Source organism: Lampetra planeri, chromosome 7, assembly GCF_965212315.1.
Source record: "Lampetra planeri chromosome 7, kcLamPlan1.2.h2, whole genome shotgun sequence".
NCBI classification, from domain to species: domain Eukaryota; kingdom Metazoa; phylum Chordata; class Hyperoartia; order Petromyzontiformes; family Petromyzontidae; genus Lampetra; species Lampetra planeri.
The window spans coordinates 12,517,441-12,544,600 of NC_136113.1; the positions used below are offsets into that span (position 1 = coordinate 12,517,441).

The 27,160-nt window shown below is 47.3% G+C and overlaps 1 protein-coding gene across 3 annotated transcripts in view; it reads left to right on the forward strand.

Moving 5' to 3' along the window:
- The window catches only part of LOC144719995 (uncharacterized), an 87,083-nt gene that overhangs the window by 39,008 nt on the left and 20,915 nt on the right, over positions 1 to 27,160 (forward strand). For 2 of the 3 annotated variants that reach the window (XM_078596395.1, XM_078596396.1), the window contains 15 exons: positions 1,547 to 1,601; positions 2,640 to 2,821; positions 4,169 to 4,432; positions 4,849 to 5,010; positions 5,592 to 5,728; positions 11,078 to 11,218; positions 12,411 to 12,585; positions 12,749 to 12,859; positions 14,061 to 14,150; positions 15,131 to 15,263; positions 16,330 to 16,419; positions 17,934 to 18,055; positions 18,950 to 19,731; positions 21,919 to 23,016; positions 25,867 to 25,936. In XM_078596395.1, the coding sequence (XP_078452521.1) occupies positions 1,547 to 1,601; positions 2,640 to 2,821; positions 4,169 to 4,432; positions 4,849 to 5,010; positions 5,592 to 5,728; positions 11,078 to 11,218; positions 12,411 to 12,585; positions 12,749 to 12,859; positions 14,061 to 14,150; positions 15,131 to 15,263; positions 16,330 to 16,419; positions 17,934 to 18,055; positions 18,950 to 19,731; positions 21,919 to 23,016; positions 25,867 to 25,936 (3,612 nt within the window). The remainder of the gene's footprint in view (positions 1 to 1,546; positions 1,602 to 2,639; positions 2,822 to 4,168; positions 4,433 to 4,848; positions 5,011 to 5,591; positions 5,729 to 11,077; positions 11,219 to 12,410; positions 12,586 to 12,748; positions 12,860 to 14,060; positions 14,151 to 15,130; positions 15,264 to 16,329; positions 16,420 to 17,933; positions 18,056 to 18,949; positions 19,732 to 21,918; positions 23,017 to 25,866; positions 25,937 to 27,160) is intronic. The other variant, XM_078596397.1, reaches the window with a different exon arrangement.

Here is a 27,160-nt window from a genome sequence, read left to right on the forward strand (position 1 = left end):
ACTGTGTTTGCATGTCGGCACACCGCTGCTTATCACGGCCGGGAAGCTGCCTGGAGACTGCGTACACAATGGCAGCAAGCCGGGACTTGCTAATCAAAGGGGCTTGCGGGAAGTGGACCTTGTTGATCCACCATCCACGCATTTCGCGGCAGATTGACGGTGTTTGCTTTGGGCCGTTTCACAGCCTTAATTAAATGACTGTCGCTCCTGGCAAAAGGAGGCCTTTTACATTTTGACTTCTTAGTAGTCTGGTGAAGAGCAGGAACGTTTGTTTACTTGCTTCACTGCCAGCGTCATCTGGGCGGGGATGGCACTGTGGTTAGAGCACTTGCCTTAGAAGTGTAGAGGTTGTGAGTTGAATCCCAGCCCGAGGGTTGATTCAGCAACATCCTATTTCTGTGGAGTCTCATTAAAATGGAATACCACATGGTGGGGCGTCAGCTCTTGTCATCATATGCCCCCCTTCCCCCCCCACTATGGGAATGTGGGATGTCCACCACGGGGACTATGGAGACACACCGACTTGAACCCAACATTGGTGATTTTTTTTTCAATGTGAAAAGCGACCACCATACAAGTCCTGGGTAGTTAATTATAACGCTAAGTGTAACAGCAGTTTGATCGGTAACTCCGCCCATTATCCTCACTTAATAACAAATGATGGTGCTTCCCCGACAGATGTAATGATTGTATCTAATGATCAGTGAACCATACTGGTTCAATGTATTCCAGACAAATCGTGGGCTGATTTCGACTTTATTGAGCCTCATCAACAGTAAGACGTAGCCTCCACTTACCTGGATCATTTTGTGTTTGCATGAAACGTCTGAGGTTTTTTTTTCTCCCCAACATTTTCTTACCAGAAAAAAAACCGTGCAAAAAATGTTGCCACTGAAAAAACATTTACCTTTGGTTTCTATGACACACGTTTAGCCCTGGGGCACTTTCTAAGTGCAAGTGCGCTGCGGTGCCACCTTCTGGTCTCGACGCGCATCTGCTGCGTTATATCATGGACCCCTTGGCAGCCCAGTTAGATAGGAATCGGAATATTTGTTGAGTGGTCCAGGACCCTCCACGGGATGATGATTTCTGTTGATTGTCGACAATGCGGTACTATTTCATTCACCTGTAGGGATTTTCTGAGCTCCTGGCCTTCTGATCGGGATTTGAATGTACTCACCCGCAGTGCTAACCAGCCGGTGACTTAAGAATACTGTGTACATAGAAATTTAAAGCTAATATACAGTCTATTTTGGCAGTCCACTGCTCGATTCAGGCCTCCGCATGCTGTGTTTTCATAGGGGGTTTATTTGACCATACTTCACAATGCTGGCCAGTGCAGGTTGGCGGGGGGGGGGGAGGTGGAATCACTCGCCACCGATGCTTGCCATAGCCGGGAATCGTACTGAGGCTCGCCAAGGTTAATAGCGCGATTCGCAAACCACTGCCCTCCCCCCCCCCCCTCTCTCTACCACGATGTGTATATAAATATACAACAGGATCACAAGGCGGCCTCGTGAAGAATGTGTTGTGTTTTTGGCCTCAGGATGTGTACGAAGGAGGCGTCTTTGGGCCGAGCGAGGACACCTTTGAAGCCGAAGGTGAGCGCAATGGGAATTTACAGTTTGTTTTTGCGCCGGTGATAATTTACCAGCGTGGTGCGCTCGTAAAACACACGGCGTAAATTCATTCCATCACCTCATTCACCGAATAGTTCTGTGATGATAGTGCACGCGTGTGATTTCTAGTTCTTAGCGGGAAGTCGAGAGTGACTTGTTCTTCAGAAAGACGAGCCCCTGATTTTCAAGGACAGCCGTGGGAGATCAGTGCAGCCTCGATGTTAGTTTGAGCGAAGAGGAACATCAACCTTGATCATTTGATTGTTGATTTTAAAATGCAAAGCATTCCTTAAAGAATGTCAGGATTAAACAAATCTGATTCTCCATCTGATATAATGTACGTTCATAAAAATAGTCGCACTTGATTGGGTGGTGACATTCACGAGAATTAATTAACTGAATTTTGAAGATGTAAAAGAAGTGCGCGTGTACAGATTTAAATACAGCCAGGTGGTGCTCTGTCTCCAGAGCTCTCCACATAAGTTCACATCCCATTCAGGGTTCAAATCAATGAAACCTCTGCAGTTCACAAAATAACTAGCACTTTGCCGCTAGCATTCAGTGGCCCTCTTCTCATAGGGAGACTGGCCCCTTCCACAGAAATGTGGAATGTATCACATCAGCTCAGGGCTAATTACCATCCCACACTTGAACGGACTAAAACTTTTACGTTTTTACACAATATTTTGATTGAGAGAAACGGCCGTGGTGTAATGGTTAGCACAGTGACCTTTAAAAAAAATCCAGAGGTCGTCCGTTGAATTCGCTCTGTAGCGACACGAACGCACTCTATTATAGCAGGCGCCAAACTGTGCGACATGCCCTGCCGCATGGCCTTGTGGGGGAGCCTCGGTACTGAGATTCCGTACACGTACGTCATCGGAACGGAATCGGATGAAAAACTGATCACGTGCACCGACATACGTCATCCGAACGGGAAAGTGTTCAATCGCCAACAGCGAGGCCAACCCAGCCCGCGCAGCTCCACCTCGACTGCCCCCCTTCGTTGACCGCTCACAGGCCAGAACCCGTGGCACTCGTCGACTTTCCTGAGCAGCAGCGGCGTGCTCGATGCGGACCCGCCGGACGCGCTGGGCTCCATCGAGGAGCGGCTGCTCGCCGACCTGGGCCTGGAGCCCGGAGCGCGGCTCGACCCGCAGGAGGCCGCCGCCGTGTGCACGCAGCTCCAGCTGCAGCACGAGGTACGGGGCGCGGCACGGAGACGGGCGTCGCTTTGTGATGGGCGTCGGCTGTGTGGAATGCTCGTACTTACGTGATCCGAGGGAAGAAATACTCGCGTGATCCAAGGGTACAGTGTAAGGATGACGTCACGAGGAAAAGGAGAGAGAGGTGACGTCACCGGGAGAGGCGGGGCGATCGAGGTGCGTCTTGGAGGGAATCGGAGTGGGGTGGACGCGTGCGGCGGTGAGCTCGCGTGGAATAAAGAAAAGTATCGACTCTCGATCTTCATCTGGTGGACTCTCTACATCTGTGCGATGTTTAACTTCTTTCGAACAGGACGTAGCCGACCGTGCTAATCGGAGGTCGCGTAGATATAGATATGAGTGTCGCATGGCGGTGACTGTCGTGCAGCGATGAGTGTCACTTTGACAGTCTACCTTCGCGAAATCCAGTACGTTAGTGGTCAAAAGGTGAGCCTTTTTTAAATCCTTTATATTAAGTTCGCTTGCTTGCTTAGGACCGTGCAAATCTTTCGATCGTTTTTTAACCCCCTTCCCGTGATGCAATCGAGCTGACATTTTCCACACAGACTCGTTGTGCGTGACAATTAATGATCGTGAAATTTTTTTTCCAAAATTTTACACTTCTTAGGACAAAAATATTATATTTAATTACCAATTGCTTAATGGTGCCATGCAATCATCTGACCCATAGGTGGCAGCCATCTCAAGCCAGAGGACGAGAGGACTCTAGCCGCCACGCATATAAAGGATTTATAGTGAAAAACTTTGTTTTTACGGGTTAATTTTTATGGTTTTAAGTTGATTGCATAATCTTGCTAAATGCAATGGCATGCATTCAGTAGACTCCTCAAGACTGTAACTAATAAAAATGGTGTAATTTTATGCAATTTTAAAACAAAAATAACCTCATGTCATTTGCAATTTATTTATTTTATATTTCTAAATACATACTACCATATGAAACAAAAATGTAAATAATACAATTTGGAAATAGTTAATGACCAAAAAGATGAGGTTTTCCAGTAACCCAATGGTGTCCCTAAGACACCGGTTTTAAATTCCACATTTCTACGGCACAGTTCAGTCTCGCTCCCTCTACAAATGTGTGGTAATTTCTTTAACCATGAAAGAATGATGGTCTAAGTCAACCTCCTCACAAGGATTTGAACATGTGACCTTCCGACCATGACTTGAGTAGCAATATTTGATATCTATCTGGCCTAATAACACGAGGGTTACTCTCATGATACATTTATTCTCCAGTGATTGAAGCCCACTGATCAGTAGAATCACCTGCCACCTCTTGCACTCTTTTTTTTGTCGGTGTTGCCCCCTGCGCTTCAGTGGCAGGCGGTGCAGGCCCAGCTGGAGCCAGCGGACGACGGGACGGTGAGCTGCTCGGAGCTGCTGCAACTCCTGCAGCAGAGCGGAGTGGACGAGGAGGGGGAGGCTGAGCCAGAGGAGCGGAGGGAAGAGGAGGAGGAAGATTTGGATGATGAGCGCACCAGTCTGTCCTCGCAGAACCTGTCCCTGGGACGTTACACGCCGAGTTTGTCGCCCCCTCCACCCGGCGTCCTCCGACAGCTCAAGCGCTTCCACTACAGCCAGGTGCGGACGGGTGAAGCGCGCACGCGCGCCGCCGTGTGGGTCAGCGCCGCGTGAGTGGGAATCGCCGTTGACTCGGCGGGAATGCACGCGGCGTGTTCTTTAGCGTTTTGGTCACCTGGTGCGTTTTTTTGCCGTGTGTGCCACCGTTTGTCATTATGTGTGTGTGGTGGCAGAGTAACTCATTCGGAAGGCTGCGAATTCAGTTCTAATCCCAGTGAGGTATCGATCCTGGGCTTAGTAGTCCATGAAATGAGTACCGTTTATAGGTTGCCTAGGTGGCTCAGATTTCTGAAACACTGGATTGAAATCCAGGTAGCCACCCGGGGTTCTCAAGTGCAGCGGGTTGATCGTCGATGCTTACGATGTTGATGATGACGACGGTGTGCACGACTGTGGCTGCGTGTGCGTTCGTCCAGGAGGAGGGCGGGCGACGCACGGCCACCCCGTCCCTGCTGGCACCCAGTGGCCACGAGCTGCTCTTCTCGGATCTGGACGACGGCACGGGCAGCGTTCCCACCGAGCGCCTCCTGGACTCGTGGCTCGCCGACGGCGTGGCGCAGCCGCACACGATCCTCGAGGCGAGGCGCGCGGCCGCAGAGCCGGCTGAGATGGCGGCTGGGCGCGTACACTCTCATCTTGTGATTGAATGGCAGAAGATTTTTTTTTTTTACACTTTATTTTCCATGATGTCATTCGCGCAAATTTTATCTCGATACGCTGAACATCGCACGTTGGCATTGATAAAATGGTACGAAAAACAGTAGCAACCAAGACAGTTTCTAAGTATGATTTGAAAATAGAGAGGGAGCTGATCTCTGTATAGTGGGTAGTGCATTCCACACAGAAGGAGCTGCAAAGAGAAAGCACGCCCGCCAACAGTCTTGTATGCGTGCGTGTGTGCGTGTGGTGAGTGCGGTGGTGCGGTGGATACGAGTATTACGCTATGAACCTGGAGATCAAAGTTCGACTTCCAGCTGTGTCTAATATCGTTGGTGAGGAATATCTGGGCATGGTGTTGTGCCTTCCCTCGACCATCAGCACTGAGGAGACAGAGGCGTGTAAAACAATGTAAAACAATGTCATTAAGTGCAATATCGTGTCGCGGAATGTCACGGAACTTTTTAAAAAGAGAGACGCTTACATTGTCACGCTGTCACAGGCGCTGCAGTTGAGCGGCAGTGAGCGCGTGTGCCGCGCTGACCTCACCGCTGCCATCGACGCGGAGATGCTCTCCTCTGGGGACGGGCTGCCCCGAGTCACGCTGCTCGCCTACAAGGCGGAAGTGAGGACGCAGAGGTACGGGCAGCGTGTGCACACACAACGGCTGTGATCTGCGAGTTCAGCTTTATTTCTAGAGGCTCCAAGGGAAATTTTGGTATGGTACGGTACGACACATCGACACAGACACAGATCCCCCATATAGCCTTTCACAGACTATTTGGGCCAAGTGCTGTTAGCATGCACCTATGAAGGCCGACACAGTACATGAGAGGGTGGATGGCCAGCACCACTCCCGGCTGCCTTTGTCTTTGAGGCTGAGTCGACCTAGGGGAGGCCTAGGACCGGTTCAGATAATCGTCACTGGTTGCCAGGTTCATAGCTCAGCGCGCTAACCGCTACACTACACACACTCACAAACACACACATGCACAAAGACAAATTTCCCCTGTATCACCTGCACAGACTGTTGGAGCGAGTGCTCTTAGCGAGCACCTGTGAAAACCAGCGTGGTGCGTGACGAGCTGGTGTGGTCATCATCAGTGCAGGCTACCCAATGCCGATGTTAACACATCACAGCCAGCTGCTCATTTGAAGCTGAGCCGATCGAAGAAAGACCCAACTCCATGCTCGGATACTCCTCACCACTGACATTAAGCGTTTGTGGAGTAATGCACTCTCCACTGCTCCACCGCTGCCCACGCATGCACGCACAACAGATTTTTAACCATTCGTTTGGTCAGGGCTTTCGTGCAGCCCTGAGCTTGGCTTAGCGCCTCTAAATTGTTGACTTGTCTGCAAAGGCTGTCGAGTTATAAAATTCACTATTATTATTTGTTCATGCAGGAATGGAAGCACGCTCATAACTAAGTCCGAAATCATTTGGATCAAATCCAAAATACCAATGCTCATGCTTCCCAGTAGTACATCTCCTTCAATTCTTAATTCATTTGTAAAGTTGATAGTGGTTGGTAGTGGTGCATTGCGGTCATCTGTTGATTGACAAAAGTGGTTGCGTGTGAGGTGCAGAGCTCTCTAACGCCCGTATTTATTTGTCCTTGGAGTGTTGCACTGCCCTCTCTGGTCTTGTTGCGGTGAGGGCAGGGTTAGGCAGCACGTTCCACCACATACGATCCTCATTAACCACTGCCACTTGGGAAGCTCAGTGGTTATAATATTAAGAGACACTTTGCGAAAGACTTAACAATTAAGGCTGTCAATATGGTAATATTTCTGTCGCGTGCGGGTAGGAGATTTCGGTGCAATGCCTGACTCTTGTGGATTCTAGCCGACACAGCCCACGGTGACTCACATCACTAAACCAGCTGATTCACTACAAGCCATGAATTGTTTCATCCATGACCTGCTACTTCCTTGTCTCTCTATTATGGCAACTATTTCAGCCTTATTTCTACCTCTGATTTTTAGAATGCAGCCTGCACTCTCATAAAGCTCCTGTTGTCCATACTCCACGCAGCTGCTTCACTGCAGGACAAAGCATTTTACCTTCCAGTTTCTTGTCTCAAACAGCTTAGCGTCGGAACTCACTTCCCCCGTGCTAAGAAGCTTTGTCACCTCTCACCTGCTGTCCTTCGTCTAGCTCTCTCTCATCGGCTCGCCACTTTGCATAAGAGGCACGGGAGCCTCTGCTCATGAACCATGCTCAAAGGCGTAAGGGATGTGCTCATTGTAAATGTTTGCATCGTGTTTGCTGACAGACAGCTTTACCTTATGAAGGGGGAAAAAAATGCAAGGTTATGGCAAAGGAAAGTCATCACTTCGTTCATATTGTCTGATTACATAATACCCATGAAGCATGCACATGCTTGTGGTTGAGTGGCTTACATTCAATTGAAAACACGTCACGGCCTTCAGGATATCAACAAGGATATCCATTTTCAAGTGGCCCGGTCGCTGACATTTTAAGCGTGCACCCTCGCACTCTCTCCAGAATGTCCCTTGTGTGTTAAACGGTCCGATTACATTGTGCAACTATTTGCCACTACGGCTGAATGTGTCAATTTAAAATCTGCATATGACGAGAAAACCCATCGCAGCGGGAAAGTTAGTGCAGGTCGGAAAAACAAGTAGGTTTACCCAACACGAAAAGATGCGCATTGCGTGTACGGTAGTTTCTCGGCCTTATCCTGACCACCAGCTCAACAGAACTGAATGTGTGGCCATTTTGTTGGTTAGGCCACCGAAGAATTGAGAAAATGTGGCCACCTCATCAGGCCGCAGTGAAACAAAGACACATCTGTATACCAGTGTCATCCCCATTCGAACTCATCAGTAAAGTACAGTTATCAATGTTCACTTATACCATATGCCTCTGGGAGCCCCTTAAGGCTAAAATAAGTGCTGCTGTTCTGAACACTGCAGGGTCAAATCTTGCTCCATTGATGATGCAGCCACATCTTACCTGAATAACAAAAATATGCATGAAAACATTCACAGGTGCACACGTAGGCACCTATTCAACAAAGACAAAGATTTGTTTTTAGCAGGAGTAGGTATGTCAGAACGACCATTTGAACAGTGTTAAGTGAGTAGTCAAAGCTGCCATGGAACGCGTCATGAGTAGGTATGGCTAGGACCCCACATGCCTGACCACCTTTGTCTCCTCACGGCTCGAGCCACACATTTTAGGCTCTAATAACCTAGGGAAGGTCCAGTCGGTGTTTGGCCGCCACTTTTCCCCACGGCGTTACCGTGCACACCGTTCGTCCACTCGCACATGCCGGAGGGCACGGGCAAAACACGCACTTCACTATTTGGCACGTTTGAGTGCTCCTGCTTTGCAACAATTGTGTCGAGAGGTGGTCATGTGACACTCTTGAAATCACCGGCTGTCCCCGTTGCACCCCCCCCCCATCCCTTGCTCATCTCGAGCAACGATCGTTATGTTCACACGTCCACACACCCCGCGCACTCCACATCTCATTCGGCTCCATTCTACAACCACAAAACGGGGAGTTATTTAGAAACGAACGACGAGCGACGTTGTTGCGATGGAGACCGACTGCTAGCGATGGTGACACACGGCCGTGTGCGGGCCTTCATCTCTGCTCTTCACCGCCAACATGATGTTTGATTTTTTCGGACGACGGTGAGTGCTCGGGCGTAAGCCCGCCATCGTTTCGTTTCATTGGTTTTGTTTGTCTTTAACGAGCAGTTGCGCTTGGTTTGCCGAAAACCAGAAATGGTCGAATTAACGAATAAATAATTACTCCGTAACGATCTAATAGCCAGACGTAAACCATGAAAGAGCGGGGCAGCAAAATACAGTGAGTTAAATAATTAAATACATGCAATACGTGTGTGGGACTAGCTTCTAGCATCTGAACAGTGGCCATGGAAACATGCGAGAGAATTGAATAGAAATCAGAGGCAGCACAGATGTGAATTTAATTAGCCTATTCATCGTTCTAATTACCCTTTTGATGAGCTCACTTTTGTTTTGGACAGAGAGGTAGTTCAATTAACCCGCGCACGACACTGTAATATGGTCATAGGTAAGTGATGGGACGGGCTCTTTTCGCGTTCTACGTACGTTGATGGTGAGCAGTGCAGGTGAGGTTCCACACCGGCAGGTGAAGGGCCACACCTGCTCTGTGACGTCACATCGACAGCACCAGCGTCGAAACTTGATTCAAGATGGCAGAGAGTGGCAATGGACCATCTTTGAAAGGTTGCACCGTGAGCGGCCCTCAGGGAAGGTGGTGGGACATTTAGAGGCTCATTGCGTGTTGCCTGTCATCTTGGCCAACCCACAGGGCATCATCTAGTGCTGATTTATTGATTTGACCTCTGCCTAGTTTCATTAACTATTGACTTTTAATTTAGATATTTTTATTTCAGTGTTCGGGACTTCACCAGTTTGACCAGTCGGCATTAAAACTCCCCATCAGGCTGGCGACCCTAGCAAGTGTTTCGCCTCGAGTTTGTTTGGAAGGCAAGATCTTAGCACCTATAGGGATTGGGGAGGGTGAAGTATTTCTCAAAAACGTCTACATCAAAGGTAGTCTAATATGTTGCAGCTAAGCTATAGGACTCAACCAAGCTCTGTTCCTCTTTGGTAGTCTCTGCTGGCTCTGTCATAACTTACCTTGTATGCTTTAAGTGAACTTTTGATTTAGCAGCAGTGTGGCGTGCATTGACCACTATGATACTATTTCCCATACACACATATGCACACACAGAACACCTACTGTACAATAGTACGTGCCATTTCAGCACGTCAATACACTGCTGGATGACGGCATCCCCATGCTGTGTCGATCATGCTAGTTGTTTGACCATACTTCACCACACTGGTCATTGTGGGTTGGTGAAGGGGTTGGGCCCAAAACAGAACAGGATATCACTCGCCGATTTCCTAGCGCAGCACGCTAACCACTGTGCCACCAGTCCATCCCAGTTAGTAGTTGGTGATGGGAATATAAACTATACTCTTTGGGTCTTTCGGTAAAGTCACATAGAAAGTAAAATGTTGAGGCAGAAAAAAATATTTAAAAAATTCCTGCCTCAACAGTCCGCCTGCTGTATTTTTTCACCTGAAGACGATTGCTTGTGTTGCGACCGAAACGTCGTGATTTTTAATATTTTTTTTATCTGCGTGACTTTATCGAAAGACCCAAACAAAGAGTATGAATTCCTGTAGTCACGAAAGCTTTAAGTCAAGGAATATAAACTTTCAACAGTAGGGATGACATTGACAATAAAGGCTGGAAGGCTACCGATTATGACAACGTGGAATAATACAAATGCAGCAGAGATGGAACTAGAGCAGATTTGGATCTTATCCTGATCCCGTAAGTTCAGATATCATAATCAGTGAAATAAATACAACTGCAATTGTCAGAATACAGGGTAATAACCACGGCACTTATTCATAGCATGCCTTGCTTATCACTGCAACATAACACTCAATACATTCGTTCATTATTTCACAAATATCCACATTTACAAGGGCAATACACATCGTACATTCACCGACATTCGTATCTGCAGAGTGAATACACATTCTTAGGTTTTTTCGGTAAAGTCACGTAGGTAAAACATTAAAATTAATAAAAGTAAAATAAAAAATAAAAATCACGACGTTTCGGAGGCAACACAAGCTTCCGTCTTCAGGTGGAACCGTCACAGCCACGAAAGCTTGTGTTGCCTCCGAAACGTCGTGATTTTTATTTTTTATTTTATTTTACATTTATTAATCTTAATGTTTTACCTACGTGACTTTACCGAAAAACCTAAGAATATGAATCCTTGCAGTCACGAAAGCTTCAAATCTAGAATGAATACACATTGTACACCCATCCTTTCGTAACTCTGGCAGCCGCAGTGGTGATAGTGCAGGAGGTTGTAACGGCGGGGGCGTGCGCGTGTGTGTCTGTGCGTGCCCCGGCGTGTGTGCGTGCTCAGGAGCCAGGCAGAACAGGCGAGCGTGGAGCGGGAGAAGCTTCGCGTGGACCTGGAGCGCACGGAGCGCCGCTGCTCCAAGCTCGCGAACGAGACGGACGAGAGGCATGACCAACTCGAGAGCCTCAACTCCAGCCGCATCAGGTGCCCTGCCCTGCCACTGGCATCGGATCACTTGTATATGTGTATGTTGAACTTCTTTAGCGCCGTATGTCGCCAACCGTGCTAATCGGAGGTGCTGGGGAAGGACAGCAAACTAAACACAAAAAGCAGTTTTAAAGAAATTAGTTTTCAATCTACATTTAAAAGTGCATAGCTCCAGTGGCTTCCTGATATTCGAAGGGAGACCATTCCAGACGTCCGCTGAAAGCGCATCTGAACGCGCGCGATGCATTGACCGTCTTTGTTCGATGGCGAGCCAAAAGCCGCTGCGAGGATGACCGGAGTTTGCGTGATGGGGAGCGTACCGGCAGGGCCGGATTGACTCGGTGCCTTGCGGTGGATCCAGTGCAGGGCCTCGCATTTTGAGGAGCCACCCCGAAAATGTATCATCAGCCATGATAAATCCACTGCTGGATGAGTGCCTCCCCAAGCCTCCGCCGCCTCTCGCTATCTCTCAATGCGGCACCTGCACGTGAACTGATCTCGTAGCGCCATCCTGACAAATGGTTAAATCTCAACACATTTCTGTAGAATTACGATATATCCTGTGGTTAATTTAGTATTTAAAGCCATAGATTTGCTTTGTCATCAGCATTAACTCCCCTGAGCCACGCGGCATCCTCCCCTACTTCACGCTGCACCCACAAAGCCTGCGTCCTCTTGCTGAGCAGACGCACGGACGTGTGTGTGCTTGCGTGTATGGGGAGCGGTAGCGTCGCGGTTAACGCGCGGCCCTGCGCACCCGGGCACCCGAGTTCGATTTCCACTCACGGTCAACGCCAGTGACGATTATTTGAACCGCTCCTGGGCCTCCCCTAGGTCGACTCAGCCTCAAATGAGTACCTGGTGCGGTGTGTAAACATCGCCACCGGGGAGGTGGCTCGGGCGTGGTTTTGGCCACCGACCCCCTCGTGTGCCGTGCCGGCCTTCATAGGTGCTCGCTTAACAGCGCTTGCCCCTATAGTCTGTTAAGGCTACACGGCAGAGGTCGCAACCGGGTACCCGATACCCGTACCCTACCCGATACCCGGCTACCCGTACCTGGCCGGGTACGGGTACGGATACCCGTTTGTGACCCTGGTGCGGCCGGGTACGGGTACGGGTAAGGAATCAAAACCCATTTGCGACCTCTGCTACACGGCGGGGGGGGGTCTTATTTGTCTTTTTCCCGCAGTGAGCTGGAGCAGGATTGCCGGGAGAAAGTGGCAGCGACGCGAACGGAGATGGACAAGGAGCGCGAGCTGATCATGAGCCACGTGAACCGGCAGCGCGAGAAGCTCGAGGCGGAGATCGACAACCTCCGCAAGGACGAGGCCGAGCTCCGCGACCGTCTTGGCATCACCATGAAGGTGCCGCCACTAACCCCAGCTGCCCAATCCACCCACCCACCCACCCGCCCTGCTGAATGGAGGGAGCTGTGTGTGTGCGCCACGTTGCTACGCGTACGGCGTACGGCGTGCGTGCTGCTTGCTGTGTGCGTGGCTAATGCCGCGCGCCGTTTGTGTATTGTAGGAAAATTCCCGTCTGGAGCGGGAGCTGAGCGACCTGGCAGAGCGGTTGGCCGACTCGGAGAAGCAGGTGTGCAGCCTCAAGGAGCAGCTGCACAGAGCACTTCACGGCGGGGTGAGTCGCTGCGCTTCGAGCCATCGGTCACCCTCTCCTAACGAGCTGTCGGACACCACGTGGCATCATCCGGCATACAGATACGGGCAGATCTCGCGAATCGCCATCACAAAAGTTAAAATCTCGGGTTGGATCCTAAACGCGGTGTCGGAGTCGGCTTGGCCCCCGTCGACCTTCACTTAGCTCAGCCTTGTTTTGGGGTCGGTAAAATAGGTATCAATGTTAGAAAATTTCGATTTAAAGCTTTCGTGACTGCAGGGATTCATCTTCTGGGTTCTTTCGGTAAAGTAACATTGGGACGCTGTCTTTCCGACAGCTCTGTTTCTTCACCTGAGGACGGCTGCTTGTGTTGTGGCCGAAACGTCCTGAGAATTTTTTTAGTATTTGATAAATGTTTTATTTTTTATTATTTTATTATTTCCCTTCTACGTGACTTTACCGAAAGAACCAAGAAAATGTTAGAAAACATCAGTATCGGTTGCCCTGTGGAGAAACTCTGTACCCTTCCATGATAATGTGGAAAGTCCAACACTGGCTTAGGACTGATAAAGGATAAATGCACTTCCCGTTGCTCAAGATTCCTGCTCTATAGGCACTTTTGTTGCCTTCCATATGCAACAAAACAAGAGAAACTCGCCAATCATCACGATTAAAGCATTGATACTTAACGTGGCTTTCCTAGCAACACAACATATGTCACCATGGAGCACTGTGGTCGCAGTGCTCAATTCACAGCCGAATGTACACAACGGGTTTATATCGTGGTCAGGGCTCCACTCATCTCACGGTCCCTCCAGAGTCAATAAAAACAGCGCCACATTCTGCGTCGTCAGTGGTCGTCATTCGGGAAGACTGGACCCCGCCGTAGAAACGTGGAATATTCACCACCATCTATAAAGGGCTGCCAACGGAGAAGGGCACCATCCCACAATAATTTAAACGGAAAGACCATTTTACGTGGTGTTCCAGTTGTTGTTGGATTTAGAGCCCTTGGTCAGTCCACTCACTGCTGCGGGAATAACCTCCTCATACATGGGGGTTGTTTTGACCATGCTTTAACCGCGCTGGTTTAAAACCAGTCAAAATACCACCCGCCACTGATGTCATCCATCGTCGGTAGTTGAACTCAGGACGGTGACTTTTCTGTTGATGACGCTTCAAAATGACGGGCTGGCCACGCGCGTGCACTCCGTCCGCACAGGGAGATGATCTGGACCCCACGAGCGCGGAGTTCTTGGCGCGAGAAGAACGCTTCGCTCACGTCTTGCGGGAGCACGAGCAGCGGTGCAGGGTGAGTGTCTTCCCCCCCCCACTCCTCCTCTCACGCGTGCAACTCCCGCGCCACCAGCCACTCTGTGTGCAGATATTTAAGCAGGGAAACGAGTTCATTTTATATCACCAAGGTGAGAACTGGAAGGGACTAGGATCATTTGCAAGAGTGACCTGGGGCATTAGTCTGCCGCCATGGGGCAATGATGGCGATTTATAATCTCGGTTGAGCGACTTGCGGTTTGATCTTTGAATCTAGAAAAGTTGGACCCAGTACTGGCACTCAAAGGCCGATGGTCTTATCCCGGTCACCAATGGTAACACGAAAAACCAGGAGGAATTGTTCCAGCACTGTATTGACAAATTGACATAAATTACTATTCCTATTATAATGAAATGTGACGAAGTGATCCAGTAAAATAAAGATAATTTATGAGATCTGGAATAAATAGATAACGTTGTGGAGAAGATCACCCGATGCAGTATTTGTTCAAATTCTCGTACATTCGCTTGCTAGTCCTGAGAACAGCAAGCTGGGGGGGGGGGTGCATTGGCAGCGTCATTAATTGTGATGCGTCCCCTCTCGGCCCTGTGAGACCACCTGCACAGCTGATACTATTCCTTGACACTGCTAAAGCTAAATTTCGATTTGAAGCTTTCGTGACTGCAGGGATTCATCTTCTTGGTTCTTTCGGTAAAGTCACGTAGAATGGAAATAATAAAATAATACAAATATTACATAATAAACATAATAAAATAATTCTCACGACGTTTCGGCCACAATGCAAGCAGCCGTCCTCAGGTGAAGACCAGGTCTGTCGAGAAGACAGACGGCTGCTTGCGTTGTGGCCGAAACGTCGTGAGAATTATTTTATTATGTTTTATTTTTATTATTTTATTATTTACATTCTACGTGACTTTGCCAAAAGAACCAAGAAGACTGCTAAAGCTGTTATTGATGGTGGTGTTACTGCTGCCGCTGCCGCCGCACCCGCTTCATAGGAAATGCAGGACCGGATCGACGAGCTGCAGTCGGAGGTGGAGCTGCTGCGCACGCGAGCGTTGCCCCGCAAGGGCGGCCGCCTCAACGGAGAGAGGATGAGCCCCGAGGGCGGGGAGGAGCTGGGGCAGGAGGGTGCGTTTCGCGCACGTCACGTGATTGTGCGCTCGTCGTGAACATTGTGCAATCGTGCGCTCATGAACATCGTGTGATTGTGCAATCGTGAGATCGTGAGATCGTGAGCTCGTGAGCTAGTGCGATCGTGAGCTAGTGCGATCGTGAGATCGTGAGATTGTGAGCTCGTGTGATCATTCAAGCAGTGCATTCCATGTCTTGCGGCGCATCACCAGCATCTTTCACACATATTAAATGTAACACCTTTTACGTATATTATTATTATTACTACTACATGTATATAACACCTTTCACCTGAATCACAGCGTCAGATTAATAATTACACTTAATATTGTTCACGTAAAAAAAATTGCACTTGCGTCAGCAGCAACATCATTAACAATTCACTTGTACTGGGCCCAAAATTATATATTTGTCTTTAGTTTATTTTGCACATATCATATCATAAATATTACACGTAATTTTGACACCAATATTTCCATCATAATAATTACACTTGATCAGCGTCTTTCACTTAAATTATATTATCATTACAGAGCCTCTTACATACCTTGTCAGCAGATGGCAGTGAAGCAGAATCCATTGTTGTACTGTACTGTATTCCAATGTCTGTGCTTCCCTGCCTCCACTAACCTGCACTGACCAGCATAGTTAAGTATGGGCAAGTAGGCCCCATTACCTGCATGGCATGTAGAGACTCCCATCCATCCAGCAGTAGATTGACAGAGGCCTGTACATATACATACAATATCGTCATCAGCACCATCAAACTTGCATGGCAACCTGTACACGAATGACACCATTACACCTTTGACCTGCCATCATTATGACACTTTCTAATTCCAGTCACACAATTGAAATATAAATGTCGATGAAATCATAAGCATTAATTCAAAAACTGTTTAATTCGTGTTAAATATTATTCAGCCACATTCAAGGGTTGGCGGTTTGCCTGACATTCCATTACCACTTTGTCAGCACAGCGAGCGAAGAGCCCCTTGCGAAGTGCCGTGAGACCGTACCTCAGGGTTGACTTTGCCCCGTGGATTGCTTCTCTGTGCTCCAGATGCTCGGAGCATGTCGGCGAGCAGCATAGGCAGCACGGGGTCCCTCCGCTCCAGGATCCGCAGAAAACTGCCCGACCTCATGCGCAAAGGTGTGGCCCCTTGAGAGTTTTCGCAGGGGGCTGATCTTCAGTGGCAACTCTGAGCCGACTCTGGAAATTGCACATTTCTATGGCTGTGGCCTGGTTTTTAAATCCTTTATATTAAGTGCACTTGCTTGCTTGCTTGCGCGCTTACGACCGTGCAAATCTTTCGGTCGTTTTTTAACCCACTTCCCGTGATCCAATCGAGCTGACATTTTGCACACAAACTCGTTGTGCGTGTCAATTTATTTTCGTGAAATTTTTTTCCAAAATGTTACACTTTTTAGGAAAAAAATAATTATATTTAATTACAAATTGCTTAATGGTGGCAGGCAATCATCTGACCCATAGGTGGCAGCCATCTCAAGCCAGAGGACGAGAGGACTCTAGCCGCCACGCATATAATGGATTTATAGTGAAAAACTTTGTTTTTACGGGTTAATTTTTTTTCAATTGAAAATCGCCCTCTAACAAAAACATCCCACGATGCTGTAGCAGACTGGTTGGCTCGAAGCTGAAGAGTGCTGAGCTGCCACCGCTGAAGTTCCTAGGTTTGAATCCAAGCAGCTGCCCATGATTAAATAAATGTCCTGAAGTGTAATGTGTTGGTGGCCAATGACTACACACAAAATAAACCATTGGTTAAAAAAAAAAATGCACTTCAATAGGCTGGATTGCAGCTCTGGGTTGAAAAAATATTGATCAAATAAACAAACTCATTGAAGAACACATGGGAAACACACTGACCCTTTCTGTGTAAATGATAAAAACAAAAACGCACCTGGAGAAGTTCTTTAAAAAAGATATATACACGGGTCATTCTCTGAGACATGTGAGATTTCCTCTTTGATTCCTTGCATCAAGACGATGCCCACCACGCCGGCAATACCTTTGGGAAGAATACCGAGCACTATCATTTGAAAAGTCCCACAAAGCTGTATTGAGTTGAGTAGACCCCCAGACCAGAATGTGCATTTGTAAAAGCTTGTGTTATTTGAACGCTGTATCAACAGCGCTAATCCCTTAAATCAGATAGAACTGGATTCAGTCTGCCAAAAGTCCATTGGGATACACACAGCTTTCTTGGGGGTATCTTCTGATCTCTAATTAATAATACTTTATTTGATATTTTCAAACTAACATGTTCCTACAACATAATTATTTTTAACATTTAATCTTGAAAGCATCCAGATAATTGGCACTGGTTCGTGCACTTGACTCACATGGGGAAAAGTTGTGCATTCAAATTGTTGTCGTATTTTGATGTTGCCTAAGCCTATTATCCCATCCAGGGTCAATAAAATAACACCACTTTACTAGAAGTCTCCTAAAAATGTGGAATCTACTCCTCGGCCAGTGGCAGCCGAGTGCCACATCAGGACCCCGCTTCAGCACGGGAGAGATGCCCTCACTTGGCAAATGGTCGCGTCGCATTGAGAGAACGACCATTAAGTTGCGTTTGTTTGCCGGATGCGTGCTCTCATTCGGCATGCCGCTGCGTTTGTTCTGCATCCGTGCCGCAGGCGTGCGCTCCCCAGAGGCGGCGTCGCCTGGGCTCAGTATCGAGGCCGAGCTGGTGCTGGAGAATCTCAAGGAGCAGCACCAGCAGGAAGTGTTTCGTCTCACCGAGGCGCTGACTTCCAAGGTAAGCTCTCTGCCAGCTGGCGGGGGGTCGGACACATCCCAGCGGTAAATGATGTGGCGCAGACCACGAGGGACCACTCCACAATTGACAGATTTGAATTAATAATGATAATCGTTTAATACGCTTGGTATTCACTGCATTCTTTAAGCACCAGGCTCTCGCGAAGGCGCTGAGTTTCACAGACATGTATGCTCTGCCAGTCGTAGGCGGTGTTGCTATGTGATTTAACCCAATTTAGTAATTTGTGAGTATTTATTTTTTATTTGACAAATTTATACTGTGACGCCGGCACACGTGGCCTACTCTTTTATTCGATAACGTCACAGAATATTTGAGTGGCCGCTTGCGTTCGCGACAGTGTCTGGAATTGTAATATATTTCTGGCCAAATGTGCATTTGTTATGTGTGTGCGTGCGTATGTATGTACGTATGCATAACTTATATACAGTAATATACTGTATGTTCTATAATATCTAGACAGCTGGCAGTTCTTCATTCACATTCGGAAGTTTATGAGTTTAAAACCAGATTGGGTGTCATCTACTTAGTCCATCTTCTCCCAGGGTCAAAAAAATATACTACTGCTTGGTAGGATGTCAACACTGTCAGGGCCAAACAACCTTTAATACAGCACTGACCCACACCTGCTTGAGCATGGAGACACTTTTACTGTTTAATTCCACAAGTGTCACTTATTTATTGCCCCCAGCGGCATAATGATGATGCGCTCAGTTCACTGCAAAAGGAGATGAATGCTCATGACCTTCCAATTGTGAGCCACAATGCCATCTGACCAAATAAATAATCTCTATTTATCGGCTCTTGAAGGACCTTTACGCAGTTAAGCGAGCGCCCTATGTCTGAACGATGTAACATTCTCGCTCCTCTGACCAGGAGGAGGAATTTGATACGAAGCTCGAGCAAACCCGGGCAGAGGCGGAGAGGAGGGCACGCGACGCGGAAGACCGTCTCGAGGCGAAGGTGGCCGACGCCCGAGCGCGGCACTCGGCCCTCGAGGTCCAGGTGGCCTCGCTGAGGGAGCTCGTTGAGGAGGCGAGGGCTCAGCGAGACGAAGCCCTTGCACGCCTGAACGAGAAGCGGGCGGAGGCGGAGGAGAAGGCCCACCTCCTCGACGCCCTCAGCAAAGAGCACGTGCAGCAGTTGGAGAAGAAGGTGGAGGAGGGGCGGCAGAAGGCGTTCAAGTCCAACGAGCAGGCCGTGCAGAGGTTGCGGGTCGCGTTGAGTGACAAGGAGCAGGAAGTGGGCAGAGTCTCGGCGAGGTTGAGGGAGGCCGAAAAGGAGAGTGGCGACCTGCAGTCACAGCTGAGTGCCAAAGACGAGGAGGTGACCTCAATCAAGAGGAAACTGGAGGAGGTGGAGAGGGAAAAGGGTCGGATTCTGTCCACCACTGAGGCAGACATTGAGAAGATCCACAACAAGTTGCAGGCCAATGGAGTGGACCGAGCCAAGGACTATGAGGCAGAGAAGCTACAGATGCAGGCCATGCTGAAGAGGCAGAAGCTGGAGATGGAGAAGAAGCTGCAGATGGAGAAGGCAGAGGTTGAGCAGCACTTTGCACTACAGGTGTCGGAGTTGGCCAGGCAGCTGGGCGAGGAACGCGAGAGGATGCAGCGCGAGCTGACGGACCGACACCAGGCAGAGATGGCGCAGCAAAGGTGAGAGCGTCACGAGGGGAGAGAGGGAAGGGTGCTTGATGGATGTGTGTCTGTGCATGTATGCGAGTCGGAGAGAGTGTTTGAGCGAGGGCTTTATTTAGTCGTAGTCAAGTGAAAGTGTCTCCTTGCTCAAACATGAATTGGATGGCACTCGCAGTCATGTATGGCACTGGAGTCACTGATGGAAATTCCACAGCTCTATTGCAGGATTCAATATCTTCATATAAAAAATGCTGCTTACTGTAAAGTGGCATATTTTATTGACCCCAGGGAGGTGATGGGCTAAATTGCTCTATAGCTAGAATTTTTTTTTATTAATGGTATTGTAAATTATAAATTGAATGCTCTGACTACAGAGTATTAATCACCTGTATTACACAATAATTGGTGACGTATTCACGAACCTGCTGGGCTAAGGCAGAGCACTCGGCTCACATACAGAAGGCAATGAGTTTAAATCTTAAGCCAGGAGTCAACTCTACCCGCGATAGATAATGTGTTAAGTAATTAAGGAAGTGCTTGGGCAGGACACATCACTCGAAGGGAAATGACAGAATGGCTGCCAGAGAATGGAACGCATCCAAGAATATAGCCGCCGATGAGATGTAAAAATGAAATCGGCTAGTTTGCGGATTCTTAGTGGAGTATTGCATCAGAGAATCATGAGAGATGAAGTAACACCGTGCTAATTACCAGTAGTTGTGTTATGGAGGGACTGGCCATCAGACGAGCATCTCGGGAAGTGTGGAATTTCAGCTGCTGACTCAGGGCTATGGTTAAGAAGATGAACTCTCTCTCTCTCACGTTCGCTTGAGCAGGGAGGCACCGACTGTGAGTGAATTTCTCACATAGACTCTGCGTTAGGCTGAATTTGTTTCTAAAAGCTTAGTTTTTTTCGCAGCATATTGCCGCTGTGCCCTGCCCCGTTCTTGTTTTGTTCTTCTGGTTTCAAAGCCACATGTCCGTACTATGGAGCTGCGTTGTGGGCAGCAGAGGGCATTGCAGCAAAGGCACGTACAGTAATTGTTGTCTTGCAAACGTATGCTCGCATGTCTACGTTCGCCACCTTTCTCCAACCGTCACTGACCAGCATGGTGAAGTATGGTCAAATAATATTCGTGACCCTTGTGATATGGAGAAGCCCCTCGTCGACCATTGTATTGCCAAATGGGGCATGTGCAATACCACAGTCTGTATTTCTCGCTATTGCTCAGAGTTCTCTTGTCAATTTGCCTACGTTCCTGAGCAAACTTACTCAAGAGTTTGATTCGAGTGATGAGTTTTCACTTGCCTTACCTGTGCATTCCTGGGTTTGCAGCGCAGTCTGTCCCGCACACAATGTGTTCTATATTTTCCTGCTTTTTGCTTTATATTTGGCTCAAGAGTGAAACTTGTTTCCAGATACAAATACTGTATTTGAAAGTAAATATTTTATTATTTTGTTGTTACATTGCATAATCAAGTTTTGCTCGGTTAGTTTTTCTCACTTAATTTTGTGTTCCGATATTTAAATGCCTATTTATTCCTAAAGATGCAGGGCCAAGTGTTTTTCCTATGTGGCAAAAGCAAGACGACTTATTTTATAGAAATTTTAAATATCCATTGATTTTAGGGGCAATTGTAGAAAAGATCACGTAAAAACATAATTTAGATATTCCTCAAAATAAAAATTGGTTAAAAAAATGTATAATAATGCTATTGTATATAACCACCATCATGCATTAAAATATACAATTTCAGAATTATATGCAAGAACAAAACACAGAATAACATGATCGATTACAGCTTGAGTATACTAATAATAGAATAACACTGATGTGCATATAACATAATTAGCAGCCAAAAAATGTAATGTGAACAGTGGTTGTTCTTTATGGGGAGACTGGCCCCTACCAAAGGAATGTTTACATATTTACCAGTGGTCAAGGGCTGCCATAGTGAGACCACTTAAATTTATTGTGTTGTCATTATTTATACATGATCATTATAATAATGTACTTTCTGAACACACGTTCAGAAGATACATTATTACGAGCACAAAGGCCTGGGCAAGAGGTGTTTGATCATGAGCGGCAGTAATGCGGCCATCTCTGAAGCTCTCACGGGAGCAGTGGCGGCGGGGGGCTCCGTGGCAAGACCCCAGCGGGGCCACGACACGTGGGTGTTTAATGATGAGCCTGATTGCAGTGTCGGGAAAACACCTGGACACGTCAAGCGGGTGCACTGGAAGGAAGATTTGGAAGGCTGTGCAACGGTAAATAAGGTTAGAAATGAGGATGGACAGCACCTCGATGGAGCGCTCGCACCTAACCGGTGTCAGCCCAAGGTGAAATTGAAACCAGTAATGAAAATTTCTAAGCCCGTGAGGAGTGCGGAATTGGAAGGACAGGCGAAGGGACGGAGAGTGCAAGGCGCGACGGCAGCAGAGAAAGGTCTCAATGAAAACATTGGTGGAAACACGTGGCAAGATGCAAGGAGAGTTCGCAGAAGCCTTCAGTCCAATGATGCTAAGGAAGATGCTAAAACCAGAATTGCAGTGATAGTTAAATATGGGAACCCTCACTGCAGACAGGACAACATTAACGTGGGCACCACTCTATCATTGATGGCGTGTGCACAACGCACGGATGCACTTTTCCATGGTAATGGGACCCAAATTGATGCTGGCAAGTCAGGGATTGAGGAGCCGAGGCTGAATGTGAATCGCTGCCTGGATGTTGGTGCTGCCGGAGTCCATAAAGGCGCCACGCTGCCAGTGAGCCAAGCTCAGCGCAGTGTTCGCCATGGAGGCCGCCCCAAATCCAGCTGCGCTGAGTCAGAGACGGAACTGGGCGTCTTGCAGCCTGTGGGTGATGTGTTTATAAATGGGCTTGAAGTTGCGGCGCACGCAGATGCGGCGATAGCAATCGAATCTTCCGAGGAATATGGACCCAATGGCACTGCTGAAATTGAGCTAGGGAAGGAAGCTGTTAGAGGGCAGGTTGCCATCCCAGACATCGCCCCACGTGGGATCGTGTGGACGCAATGGAGCGCGAACGAGAACGTGAAGAACAAAGTGGCGGGATGTAGTGGCGTTGAAGACGAGATGTCTGGTGAAAATGAACGAACCGTGACAAAGCAAAGCAACTCGAAAGGTGGCGATGCAGCCGAACTGGAAGACGAGGTGAAGTCGTCGATCGGTGCTGCCGGGAAAGAGAGGGCGGCACTACAGGCGGCCATCTTGAGGTGGTCCGCACTTGCTCGGAGGCTGGAGAGGGAAAGGGTGGCAGCGGCAGAGAGGCACAGGTATCGTCCGTGGCCTCACCCAGCTGAGTCCGCCAATTAATGCGCTTGCATGAGTCATCGCTGGCAACTAACATGCAGTGCAGTCCATGTACCCATCTTCTGCTGTGTTAACACCTTCGCCTACCACTGCTTTCTTGAATTAACAGCAGTGATTGAGAGGAGGAACTTTGGTGTTTTGGAAAACAAAACATTTGCCCGCTGTTTCAGATACAATTTTGTCCCATTAGTTTTTAAGTGAAAGTTTAAAGTGATTTCTGAACCAGCAACCCATGCCACTCCTGGATAAGTGCTCGAATGACAATTACAGGGTTAGCATTTTCAAAGCTCTGTTTTGGGGTTAATGCAGTCCATCATCCCTGCGGGGTCGATAAATAGAACACCACTTTGTGGAAAGTCGGCAGTGGCTATCCAATGGGGAGAATTACTCCTACGATGGGAATGTGGAATTTCCACTGCAGGCTCAAGACATACGAGTGGTGTCACATTGCTCGTTTGGACAGGTAGTCTCTTAGACATTTTCACGAATGTAACCCTCGCGGCTTTTTTTATTGCACAGAGTAGAAAGCCACTGATTTTGCATTCATGCCACTATTATACAGAGATTGACCGCGGCTCTGAATCCGTGTGTATGCATTTGACGTTTGAATGTCCACGTGTGTGCGAGAGTGTGTGTGTGCGTTTTGCGGTTAACTCGCTGCGCTACGACCCCGGCGACCCCAGTTCAATTCCTGCTTCACGGCCAACACCAGTAACGATTATCCGAACCGGACCTGGGCCTCCCCTAGGTCGACTCGGCCTCAAATGAGTACCTGGTGCGGTGTGTTAAAAACATCGCCACAGGGGAGACAAAGGCGGCCGGGCGTGGTGTTGGCCACCCACCCCCTCGTGTGCCGTGTCGGCCTTCATAGGTGCCCACTAACAGCACTTGCCCCAACAGTCTGTTAAGGCTACACGGGGGATCTTTGTCTTTGAATCCCCAATGCATCAACACCAGCACATAATTATTTCCGCACTGTCCGTAACATAGTTTCATTGGCATATAACACTGTCATTAACCATGAGAAATGTCTCCATTGTCATCAGTAGGCACTGCAGTGTTACTAATTGCATTCTTAAAGTCCGTCTGAGTGCTTTCATCGTTTGTATGGGTATTGTACTTACAATTTTGGTTATGATGTTTATTAGGTTGTAAAACGTGCCTCCAATCCATGCCTCCCAAATGTTGAACGGTGCATGTCGTCGATGTTGGCCCGGAGCCACAGGTGGAAATTCCTTATTCCTATGGGAGGGGCCAAAGGACCTGTCATCACGTTTTACTAAATGTGTTGACCCTGAAAGGAGGGTGGATTGAGTCTCAACCCCCCACCAGGATTCAAACTCGCACACTTTAAATCACAGGTCAAGAGCTCTAGTCATAGCTGCACCCATCTGAATATATATACTGTACCATATATGTATGTAATGTATACATATTCTTAAGTTTTTTCGGTAAAGTCATGTAGGTAAAAAATGAAAATTAATGAAAGTAAAATGAAAATAAACGTTGCCTCTGAAACGTCGTTATTTTTATTTTATTTTTATTTTACTTTTATTAATTTTAATTTTTTACCTACGTGACTTTACCGAAAAACCTAAGAATATGAATCCTTGCAGTCACGAAAGCTTCACATCTAGAATTAATGTATAAATATATACTGCACACAAACATTGCCAACGTGACAGAGGACCGCATTCATAAGGTCTTCAGGTCGAATCTTAAATTAACCATCTCCTACCAGGAAATGATACCACGAGTTCCGCAATGTGAAAGGCCAATTGTGGTTATTCTATATTTATACTGGTCTTCACCACAGGAATTTGGAATTTCCACCACTGATTAGGAACAGCAATGAGCACGACCTCATGCATGTCTGAGCATGGGAACTCCCTGTGACATTGATATCGTTTTAATTCAGATTGTGCTATTTGGTGTCACGTTATGCGACAAAAAATCCATTCTGATTTATTGCAGTGGAGTGCATCACCCCATATTAAAGAACAGCCCACGGAAGAAGATATGACAGAACTATGTGTGAAATCTATTCAAGTGACATCTTATCCACATTGGGGGCAGTTTTTTTTCCCACCTGCCCCGACAGTCAAAACATGAATTACTCTTTGGGCTGAAATGTTATTAAAATTAAATGCAAATGTAATATATGATGGGGGGGGGGGGGGGTTACAGCAGTCATTGGTGATGGAGCTGTGCCCATCAAATCACTACACTTTGAGAACCTGGTTTTAATTAGGGGCAGTTGTCCAGATTCAAACCCATGATCTCGGCCTGCCAGCTCCGCAATCTGCCTCTGAACCACTCTCACACTTTGACTTTGCCTCTTGGGAAATCCTTCATCCAGCAGTGCATTGTGAGAGATGATTGTAAATGTAAATACATATGCATGTGCCATACGAGCACAGTATATGCTAATCCTATGTACCGGGTCGATGTTACAGAAAGGTAAAAAAACACATTTCCGTACCTGTCTGTCACTTACTTCGTGACCCTTAATGGATACACATTGGGCCATTTATTTATGACCTTTCAGCTATAAATATATTGTCATTAAAAACCCGTTGCACAAAGTGGAATACATCAGCGCTGGGGTGATTAATAATACGGTTAATCAGTAGATTGCATTTTTTGAATTACCAATAAATGTGATAGAAATCAATTGTGCGAGTGGCTGTATGGCGAACAGAACGGGCGTGTGAAAAATTGCTCTGCTTGCACAGGAGCAAAATCTTTAGAAAATTGATCTGCTCTCTCTCACACTCTCTCTCTCTCTCGGTATCTCTTGTTATCGCTTGCAGAAAAACTGTTGAGCAGCTGAACAAGGAGAACCTTGATGCCAAGAAAATCATGGAGAGTCTGAATCAGCAGGTACACTTTGACCTAGGCCAGCCGACTTACAAAAAATAGCTCGGTGCTGCAGTACACGATCGATTCAGTGCCACACAGCTTCCCGTATACAACGCCTTTGTTTACGAATGCTGCTATACCTTTGTGTGTTTACTCGTACTGTTTGGTACCAAATAAGTGGAATTTATTTTGGATTTCCAAAAATAGGACTAAGAAATATGACTGCAGGTGTTTTTGAGTGTTAAAATAATCTGGCCAGATGATTCTACCCATAAAACAACTACCGATTTGTGTAAGTGTGTTTTCTCACAGAGATAATCTGCCAATGGCTCAATACCGAAATGGGCCCTGCCCAGCGCATGTTTAAGCATGGAGATCCTTCTACTTTTACTCTGCAATAAAATCGAATATCTTCTTGTATTGTTACCGTGTATGTGAACTGCCTATGCAGCTGTTGTAATGTAGAATATCACTGGCAGAAGGTGAAGCAGATCATATGCTTTACATGTAAACGATAGTGACTCAACGCAGCGCCTATGTGATGACCAACAGGATTTTTAGTTAAAATCTGACAGCGTTGCGCATGTACCATAATTCAACATTCAAGGACAGTCTGGTGGTTGGAGTGTTCACCACTGTAGTACTTTGGATTTTTTTGACAGTTGGAATCACTCCTTGACTCAATACTGGTTCATAAAAAAATGCTCAATTAAAAAGTCAACAAATCAACGTGTCTCCCAGCTCAGGTTAGCATGGAGTGGTGTTCGTCTCCATTGGTGTCCCTAAGATAGTGGCGGAAATTCCACCCCCAAAGTGGTTATACATTTGATTCATCTTCAAGGGCTAATGGGCTGAGTAGACCCTCAAATGGGGTTTGAACCCAGAATTGTTGAATTCTAAAGCAAGCAATCTTTCCACACTACCACTACCTGGTCAGAGTTTGAATTGCAATGGAATCTAGTTATAATCAATGTGAAGGTGACCAATATACTACTCAGCCCCTGATATATGAATAAACATTAAACTATGGCAATTTCCTGGCCAGCTGGCCTTCATGAGGAAGTGATGTTAAAATATAAGTTAACGAACTGGATTGCAATCAAGAAACTGCAAAATAAGATTCTGGCTGTTTATTCTAGGTATGTGGAAAATATGAGGCATTTCATGGTAGTGTAGGATAAGTTTTGTAATAGTACATGGTAATAAAGAATTGTAGGTTGGACAAAGAGGAGGTTGTGATGGGTG